Here is an 11,067-nt window from a genome sequence, read left to right on the forward strand (position 1 = left end):
AATATTTGAACAGCATTAAGTTTACGTACTTTCAACGCTAAAATTTGGGACTTGATTCCCAGTAGTGGACACAGCAAATAGACCAATGTGGTTTTGTTCTAAAACAAATTACATACATTAACGTACGTAGAAGTAGTTATACGATAATAATTTTCAATTTGTTAATTTGGAAAGAAAACAAAATCTAATATAATTAACAAATGAGCTAATTTTTATTAAATGCCTTCCGCTGAGATAGAGGTAAGTCTACATATTTACAATGCTAAAACCACAGGTTCGATTACCCTCGGTGAAGGTAGCAGATACTCTAATGTTGCTTTACTATACGAGCCCGGCATGGCCAGGTGGATTAAGGCTTTCGACTCCCTGTCGCACCAAACATGCCTGCCCTTTTAGCCGTGGAGGCGCTATAATGTGCGGTTAATCCCACTCTTCGTTGGTAAAAGAGTAGCTCAAGAGTTGGTGGTGGGTGGTGATGACTAACTGCCTTCCCTCTAATCTTACACGGCTAAATTAAGGACGACTAGTGCAGATAGCCAGTCCTTGAGTAGTTTTGCGCGAAATTCAAAACAAACAATACTAAACGAAAAACACATACATTTTCCCTAAATATATACGCGAAGAAAAACAAAGTTTATTATTACTTCAGATTATTTTTCAGGCGCCAAATTCTCCTTTGAGGCTTGAAAGATTTATAAACGTTTTTCCTGACACGAATTTGATTTTATTTGTACATATGTCAAAGTAGCTTTGGCACCGGCCCCCAGTAGCACAGCGGCAAATCTGAAGGCTTATAAGTTAGAATACTAAGTCAAGGGATTGTTATCTATAGTGGTTAGAGTATCTATAATTCAGTGTGTAGTTAGTTTTGTCCTGAACTATAAATTAAAAAAAAAAAAAAATGCTTTGGCGACACAATCACAGCAGACTGATTTTATGATTGTTAGCTATATTGACTGAGTGACAAGTAATGTAAATTCTTTAAGTCGTCGCAGCACCATTTTCTGTACTGGTCAAGTAGTACTACTACTAGTAGGAAACTTGCTAAGTATAATTGTTGTTTAAAACAACATACTCACCACAGTATATGGAGTGATATTGTGTAGAGATGTCTGTTGTGGTTTGTCAGTTTGGCCAATGTGGCAACCAGCTTGGGTGTGAATTTTTCAATAATATTTATTATGATATTAGCCATAAGAATAGTCCAACTATTTGCAGTAGTAGGATTAGAAGGAACCTTTACAAGTCAAGTTACAGGTGAGTAAGTTATTAATATTTCAGTAACTTGTAAGTATTATGATATGGGTTACGTTTTACTCGCAATTAAATTTTATTATTAATATTAGTGTTATTAGTGTTAAAATATTTACCTGTAAATAATCATATTATGGCCAATAGAATGACTATTTAAAGTTTGGTGATTGCTTGAATGGGTTATATATGTATATAAATTTACGTTTTTACAAGATTACATAAAGTTTTCTTCATGACTTATTCAAGACATCAACAAACTTTATTTCAAAAAAACTAAAAACTTGTCATCAAATTTGAATTTTCATTTATTTGAGAATATGTATATTATTTTAGTTTTAAAGTGCTTAGTTAAAATTTGGCTTGAGATACAAAATTCGTACATACATTTAGTTTCATAGATGACAGAGTGATAAGGTTCAGTGTAAATGTAGATGTTTTCTAGTAGTTATACAAGTTATTTCTCAGTTACCTCAAAGCTCAGATGCTATTCTATTCTACAAAAAGAATTAATGGATATTGTTTTAAATCTTAGGTCCTGCACCTGTTTAATTGTAAAGAATATTCTTATTTAAGAAAAAGAGAACTTATCACTGAAACTAATTCAAAAGTTTTCCTAATATTGAATTATGATATAATTTGTGTATTTTATCTTTGGGTAAGGTTTTTTCATGATGACAATGAAGGGAAGTTACCTGTGGCCAGAGCAGTAATGGTAGATATGGAACCAAAGGTAAGTGTCATGTACATTGAAATGTTCAGAAAGATGGAATTAGGAGGAAACACTGGTTGTTTAATCCGTAGAGATGATTTCAGTGAACTTGTTACATGCTTCACCCAGTTCTGTCTGTCACATGAATTAAAGTAGATTTCTACTTAAGTCTGGATTATCAGTTGGAATAATTTCATTTTATAAATAGCTTAAGAAGTTAATATTCATTAGCTGGAAAGATTTGAACTCCATGTGAGCCCTTAGAAATGAAAACTAAAACAAATTTCCTCTCTACAGAAAACATGATCTTGTGTCAAGTTTGTTCGTTTTTTTTTATTTCAATACAAAAGTGCACATATAAATTTTCTTAAAATAAGAATAAAAGGATAATTATAAGTGATCCAGACCATAAAATATAGTTTTAACAGGCCTTAGAATTTTGTGTGTGCATGTGTAATTGTGTTGATAAAAAATATTTTATGACCAATAGAACCAAACAACACTGACCAGAGCTAAACTAATACAAAATACACTGCTGGCTTTATAACCAACATTTCTCTTTTAAAATCTTGTTTGGTGTGACTGTTCCAGAGCGAAATACTGACTTGAACTACAGGGTGTTCAGAAAGTCATTGTGCAGTTTTGTGATCATATAAACATAAAAGGACACAATGACTTTCTGAACACTCTGTATAAACACTGAAATTTATTTCCTATAGAATACTTGTATGCTATCACTAGCTTTTATTAAATATTTATTTATTTGTAAAAGAAATAAATAGAAATCAAAAGTAAATAAATATATATATATATATATATATATACATACATGTTATTTCATGCACTTAGGGTGATGTTATGCATATATTTCATATGCTAGTATTTTTTCATCAGTTTGAACCTTGAAACTATTAGGTTGAGGAATAATTCGTGAGCGGTTTTAAATAATTTCATTCAAGCATTACATGCAAGACTATACAATACTTCAATGCATGAACACATTACACCCAAAACATTTATTATGATACTTTATTTCATGTAATACCTAGATATATAGTATGCATTGTTTGAAACGAAATTGCAAGAAATTAAATGCGAAAAGCAGATGGTGTCGAAAATGCTTGATTTTGTCCACTTGACATTCCATTTAATGAGCTGAAAATGAAAGCAAAAATGAAAGACATGAAAATCAAACACACCATCTATTAGAGCAAAAAATTATCTACCAAATGACATGAAATATTTTGAGAAAGCGTTTCATTTATGAATATATTTTTTAACTTGAAAAAACGCTCACGAATTATTCCTCAACCCAATACAATTTGTAGTGTTTGGTTTATTGAAAATAATTTAAAAATTAGAGAAAAATAATGAATAATCTGATGTTAAGGAATATATTTCCTGGAATATTGTAAAAATAGTCCGTGTTTCTGATTGGATAGTAAAACATCTTTAGTCTTTAATATATTTTAGTAGTATGAAGTTGTGTAATTGTTTATTTCTTTGTGAATCCAACCTTTATTATATGCAAGCTGGCTTTCAAATTTTAATAATATACAGACGTTACATCTAGGATATTATTTTAGTAGTATGAAGTTGTGTAATTGTTTATTTCTTTGTGAATCCAACCTTTATTATATGCAAGCTGACATTCAAATTTTAATAATATACAGACGTTACTTCTAGGATATTATTAGTTTCATGGTTAATGGTTACTCAAATGTTATAACACAGCTGATGTAAAGATTTATTTGATTAAGGGATAATGAGGTATATAAATAAAGTCAGATTGCTTTGTCCTATAAGGATAAACAGATGTTAAAATACTGTTTATAATGCAAACTAACTGTAAAATAATTACCTCAGTATTTCACTTTATCATAACAGTGATTTAGTTTTATGTATTTATGGTATTAATGCTGGTTGTTATAAGATATATAACTTGTCTCATAGTCTACCTACTGAACTTTTTTGTTACCTAAATTTGGAGTCTTTCTAGATTATATTGGATAACTGTTAATATAAAACAACGTGCAGTTTAGCTTCTTGTGAAGCTGGTTATAAAATAACTTTCCCAAAGTCACTAAGCTAGAATATTGTATATTATGTATCTTCTGTTACTATGTGTTATTTACAAAGTGAATTGACTTCTAGGTTATTCGAGAAATTCAGAGGAGATCAAGTAAAGGAGGGACATGGAAGTACCCTGACAGTTCAACATTTATGAGACAAGAAGGAGCAGCCAATAATTGGGCAAAGGGTTATTTAAAACATGGAGAGGAAGCCACAGAGATGATTCTCAGTTTGATCAGAAAAGAAGTGGAAAGGTGTGACTGGTTGACAGGATTGGTACCAATAATGTCCCTAGCTGGTGGAACAGGAAGTGGTCTGGGCACTCGAGTTGTAGTAGCAATTCGTGACTTGTATCCCCGTACCCCCATAATACCTCAGGTAATTTCCTGGTGGGGAAAAAAAAATTCAGTCTTTACTTCTTGAATGCATCCACATTTCCCAATGTAGAGTAACATATGTTACATAGTAATTATTTAAATATTTTTTTTGTGTCTAACAATTTAGCTTTGTCACATCAAGAAAGGTACAATTTCAAGGACTACTTAACACTGAAATATTAATAAATAAAATATCATTAAACTTTGTACCTAAAGTGTGGTGTTAATTCACAATAAAGCCTCTTATTTCATTAACACTTCACGTTTGTTTTATTTTGTCTATTATAAGAGTAATTTTCAGGTAAAACTGAAGAGTTTGAGGTTATCTGATGGACGTTCTATAACTTGATGTGTTCACAAATAGAATGGTTCTCATTTACTCTCTTATTGTGTCAAACATAGGTCATGTGGCCCTTCTCAGATGGAGAAGTAACAATACAGAGCTACAACTCCATTCTCAGTCTTTCACACCTTGTTGATGCATCTGATCTTGTTGTTACTTTTGAAAATGACGTACTTCACAGAATCTGTAACAGACAAATGGCTATTAAGAATGTTTCTTTCAGTGACATCAATGCTGTTGCAGCTCGTCAGATGCTGTACTTGATGCAATCATCCGAAACATTCGAAGGAACAGAAACAAATTTAGGTTAGTTTAATTACATTTTTCATATTGGAGGTAATCTCAAAACAGCATTTTTCTGATTGGAATATTCTAAATTACCAGATATGTCTTCTTCAGTGGTATATCATGTAATGTTAATTACTAATGTAATATTAGTAACATAATATTTACTCATACAGGTTTAATTAAATTATACTTTAAAACTGCTATAAAACAAAAACCAGGAATAGAAGCAACTTTTATTTAAATGTATTGACACAAATAAACCATGTGAAATTTTTAACAAGTCTTAATATACCAACAAGGTTTATTTGTTAATAATTAAGTATTTCTGCTTCACAAAGCTTTTTGTAAGTAGTTTTTTTTTTGGTAGTATGTTTCTACACTACTGACTGTCTTAATACTTTTACATGAAGTTTAATAAATCTTGAGTATCAGAATGTGCATATTAATAAATCTTGAGTATCAGAATGTGCATATTCTCATAACTGTAATAAATCACTGTTTAGAACTTCAGTGTTTTTATTTTTAATGAACAACTACATTATCAGAAAGAAATCATTTGGTCTGAAATTGTTCCTAAATTTCAGACAAACACATTTTAATGTAAGCTGAATAGTGTTAGTTCTGATATTATAAACAAACAACTTTGAAATTAACATGCTGAACTGAATTGTAACCAAATATACTTAAAATGTAGAGAATAGATGTGGTTTTCAGAGTATTACATAGGTCAGATAATATGGAAGGGGACTAGCTGAATGAATTATGAAGTGGTAATTGATGTAGCTAAAGATAATTGATTTTGAGCAAAGAAATAAAACAGACTAGATACAATTTGTAACACATGATGAAAATAATGTTTTATAAAATCACAAAATTCACTGTATATATACTTATTTCTAATGCTGGATGTTTTGCCTTTCATTAGAACTATGGTCACTTGAGGTATATTTCCACTAACTCTCTTTAGATCTAGAAGATCTGTTCCAGGAAGTTTTAAATCATATGTTTCTTTCTTAGCTAGCAGTAACACGTCAGATCAGTTTATAATAACTTGAATATTGTGCCAGCATTCATACAGTATGTTGTTCGTTGAGTTAGTTCCTGTTATAGTAAAAGTACAAATAAGTGATATCTTATTCATCTTAACAGACTGGTAAGCAATTCTGGATTATCGAGTCATCTGGATAGCCCAACCAGTCACTTTGAATATGATGAACTTTGTTTTAATACCACATAATATCAATCTATAAGTTTAAAGACACAACTCTGTAACGTTGAGAATGTACTTGGAAAACACAAACGAACCATATGTACAATAAACTTGGTAGTTTATTGTTTGATGTGTCATCAGTTATTATACATATTATGTGATTATCTTCACATAAATACTTTTGTTCAAACTACTGATTTAAACAATATAAAAATACTAATAATTGCATTGTTTCCTTGTATAAACAAGCTTTGCATTTAATGATGCTGGAAAATCTGTCTTCATTTTGGAGCCCTGTAATTTGAAGTGACTATAACATAAATAACTTCTATCTGCTGTAATTTCTGTTTAGAGTTCTACTGTGAAAGCCATTTTCGGAATAATTTGAAATAACCTGGTACCAGTTACAAGTGCAGGTGTTTTGTGTCATAACCTGGTACCAGTTGCAAGTGCAGGTGTTTTGTGCCATAACCTGGTACCAGTTGCAAGTGCAGGTGTTTTGTGCCATAACCTGGTACCAGTTGCAAGTGCAGGTGTTTTGTGCCATAACCTGGTACCAGTTGCAAGTGCAGGTGTTACAAGTGCAGGTTTTTGTGCCATAACCTGGTACCAGTTGCAAGTGCAGGTGTTTTGTGCCATAACCTGGTACCAGTTGCAAGTGCAGGTGTTTTGTGCCATAACCTGGTACCAGTTACAAGTGCAGGTGTTTTGTGTCATAACCTGGTACCAGTTGCAAGTGCAGGTGTTTTGTGTCATAACCTGGTACCAGTGCAGGTGCAAGTGCAGGTGTTTTGTGCCATAACCTGGTACCAGTTACATAAAGTGCAGGTGTTTTGTGCCATAACCTGGTACCAGTTACAAGTGCAGGTGTTTTGTGTCATAACCTGGTACCAGTTACAAGTGCAGGTGTTTTGTGTCATAACCTGGTACCAGTTGCAAGTGCAGGTGTTTTGTGTCATAACCTGGTACCAGTTGCAAGTGCAGGTGTTTTGTGCCATAACCTGGTACCAGTTACAAGTGCAGGTGTTTTGTGTCATAACCTGGTACCAGTTACAAGTGCAGGTGTTTTGTGTCATAACCTGGTACCAGTTACAAGTGCAGGTGTTTTGCAATGTTGGTAGTTATTACATCATTTCCTCTTCTGATTAATGCTCACATGACTTGTAGCATATGAACAGATTACAGTATCACACAATGACAGGAAATATGGATTTGTTTAAAGAATAGGTGTTCACATTCATAATGCATGTATATGGATAAATAATTAATTTTGCCATTTTGAAGATTTGTTTACAAGACAAACCATCTGGATTGTTTATACACAGACCAATAAGGGTTGACCGTGATATATAAATTAATGTAGCTGATGAAATTTTGTATAGCTATACTTGTAATTATTTTGAGACAACTTACTTGTCTTAGTTCCCAATAAACAGTGAAGTTACATAAAACATATTCTGCAATGTAAAGATAACAAGAGCTGCATTACAGTTAAATTATGTTTAAGTCATATTGTTCTTCTCAACAAGTCTGTGAGTTACCATATCAGTTCCAAAGATCCATATTGTTCTTCTCAACAAGTCTGTGAGTTACCATATCAGTTCCAAAGATCCATATTGTTCTTCTCAACAAGTCTGTGAGTTACCATATCAGTTCCAAAGATCCATATTGTTCTTTCAAACAAGTCTGTGAGTTACCATATCAGTTCCAAAGATCCATATTGTTCTTCTCAACAGGTCTGTGAGTTACCATATCAGTTCCAAAGATCCATATTGTTCTTCTCAACAAGTCTGTGAGTTACCATATCAGTTCCAAAGATCCATATTGTTCTTTCAAACAGGTCTGTGAGTTACCATATCAGTTCCAAAGATCCATATTGTTCTTCTCAACAGGTCTGTGAGTTACCATATCAGTTCCAAAGATCCATATTGTTCTTCTCAACAGGTCTGTGAGTTACCATATCAGTTCCAAAGATCCATATTGTTCTTCTCAACAGGTCTGTGAGTTACCATATCAGTTCCAAAGATCCATATTGTTCTTCTCAACAAGTCTGTGAGTTACCATATCAGTTCCAAAGATCCATATTGTTCTTCTCAACAAGTCTGTGAGTTACCATATCAGTTCCAAAGATCCATATTGTTCTTCTCAACAAGTCTGTGAGTTACCATATCAGTTCCAAAGATCCATATTGTTCTTCTCAACAAGTCTGTGAGTTACCATATCAGTTCCAAAGATCCATATTGTTCTTCTCAACAAGTCTGTGAGTTACCATATCAGTTCCAAAGATCCATATTGTTCTTCTCAACAAGTCTGTGAGTTACCATATCAGTTCCAAAGATCCATATTGTTCTTCTCAACAGGTCTGTGAGTTACCATATCAGTTCCAAAGATCCATATTGTTCTTTCCAACAGGTCTGTGAGTTACCATATCAGTTTCAAAGATCCATATTGTTCTTCTCAACAGGTCTGTGAGTTACCATATCAGTTCAAAAGATCCAATTTAGAATCCATTAAGTATACTATATTGTTTCTTTATGCAATACAGTTTCATTTTTGAAGTACTTTTTGTGATTTAGATTCCTGTTTCTTTCATTTCAATTCACAGCAGATCTTCTGGCTCATTTAGCAGGACATCCACAGTACAAACTTTGTCAGCTCAGCAGTGTCCCTGAAGAGCCAATACCTTCTTTACCTTTCTGTAGTAACACGTGGCCTGCATTGTTTCGAAGTTTGCGGCGGACCGTAGTCTTTAAGGACCCCACTAACGAAGGTATGTGTGTTTTGATGCAATTTTTAAATCTTAAGTATGTTTTCTCATGTAGCCTACACAGCTATAACAGTACTAAGTTACGCATGATCGTAGTTGATCAACTCAATAAATCACATTATTTATTTTATAACAGTCATATTACTGCCAGTTTTTAGAGGGTTAACATTAGTTGGTAGAATAACCTTTTGGTACATGAGCGATTTCAGTTTTTACTTCTGCATGTGGGAGTTTCAAAAATCTTTAAATTCCCACATTTGTATGTACATTATTAGAGGAGGACATTTTCAAAAGGTTAAAGTTCAACAGTTGGCTACATCCACTTACACGTTTTCATTCTTCCTTTGTCAAGCAACTTTCAACAAAACATTTTACCTAAGAGATGTTAGCCATCATATGTCTTCATTCATAAATATTTACTGGCCCTGTGATGCTTTAATAAAGCTGCTTGTTGTTGCATTACATGACAAACATCAACGGGACTTGCTTCATGCTGGTTTTATTTATCATTGTTTCAGTTTCACACCTTATTTAAAGAACCATATTTAGTAAAATTTTTACCCTGGAATTTTTTTTCACATAAGTACATAAATTTAAAACTTCTTGTTTCTTATTTTTCTTATCTGCCATTCATATGAGTTTATTGATGTTACATATAGTATTTGTTTCTTATACATTTTAATCACACAATACACATGTATTGTGTATATTGTGTATTGTATATAGAGTATAAATAGCTCAATATGTAGCTTTATGCTAAAACAATGAAATCCATCATTAAAATTTCCCAAGGAATTTTTATCCAGCCCTTGTTAAATTTTAGATTATGAACTTAAAAAAAAAATCACTCTTAGAAAACATGCAGTCATGGATAGAGCATTCTTAGAAAACGTGTAGTCATGGATTGAGCATTCTTTGCCAATAATTGTTGTTGTAATTTTATCATAGGTATTGACCAATTTAGTCAGGAAAGTCATAGAAAAGTTAAGTTCTTGTCCAACCTGCTAGTTCTTCGAGGAAAGGAAGCTGTTTCTGCAGATATAAGTTTATTCCAGGAGCCCCAGATGGAATATGCTTCATGGATTCCTTCAGCTGCTAATCTTAAGGTGTGGTATAACCAAAAACCCATCCAAGATAGAGATAAGTCAGCCTTATTGTGCAGTAATGGGATGGGCTGCATTCCTGTTCTTGATGCTACTGTCAATAAAGCCTGGACCTTGTACACAGCTAAGGCCTACCTTCATCATTACAATCAATACGGACTTACCAATGATGATTTTGTAAGTAGCTTTATAAAAGTGGAACAGATTCTTGCATTTTATCGTAGTCTCAACTGCTGAAACATGATCGCGATTCCCTAGTTGTCTTCTAATGTGCAGACTGAATAAAAGCCTTAATATATAATAATTTATGTAATATACAGGATTGAAGAAAAAGTCAAAGAAAATTGAATTAATAAAAAAATATTTTTATATACATTCTTATAAGGTTTGAACATTTTGTTGTATCCTACTCTTGTGTCATAGCTGGAACAACAAAACAGATATATCATGTTTAGACAACTGATAGAGTAAAACTTATAATTGTGTGAATTCTTGGTGCATATGTATACTTTAAAGCATTACAAGTCTTCTTAGATAAAGATAAAAATCTATCATTGGAGATTCTCTTAGCATGAATAAAATTGCATGGTTAAAAAGCTCTTGAAGTTTCAACCATAAAATATAGAATATGTGATGGAATATGCAGAAGAAAATAGTCATTTTGATCAGATTAACTGATGGAAAAGTCTTATATGAAAGTCTTTAGTGTTGTTTTCTTTTGTTGTTATGGGGTTCTACTTAAAGTAAATAAATTATATTTAAAGAAAGGGAGCTATTAGCAATTTCTGCAATTAGCAGCTAATTTATTGCTATATATGTATGTAAAATATATAAACTTTATCAAATCAGTTACACCCATACAACGAGAAAATGAACCCACATGTTTGAAAGATAAAATTATGTCATATGAATTAAAGCAGTGTAATGTGTTAATTTTCATCTG

General features: G+C 32.4%; 1 protein-coding gene across 1 annotated transcript; it reads left to right on the top strand.

Moving 5' to 3' along the window:
- The first annotated feature begins 808 nt into the window (after positions 1-808).
- On the top strand, positions 809-10,723 carry LOC143256289 (tubulin delta chain-like). The gene is made up of 6 exons (XM_076513337.1): positions 809-1,257; positions 1,915-1,984; positions 4,118-4,414; positions 4,816-5,062; positions 8,860-9,024; positions 9,970-10,723. The coding sequence occupies exons 1-6, from the start codon at positions 1,109-1,111 to the stop codon at positions 10,359-10,361; spliced, it is 1,320 nt and encodes a 439-aa protein (XP_076369452.1). The 5' UTR covers positions 809-1,108; the 3' UTR covers positions 10,362-10,723.
- The last annotated feature ends 344 nt before the right edge of the window (positions 10,724-11,067 follow it).

Source organism: Tachypleus tridentatus, chromosome 7 (assembly GCF_004210375.1).
Source record: "Tachypleus tridentatus isolate NWPU-2018 chromosome 7, ASM421037v1, whole genome shotgun sequence".
Taxonomy (NCBI): Eukaryota; Metazoa; Arthropoda; class Merostomata; order Xiphosura; family Limulidae; genus Tachypleus; species Tachypleus tridentatus.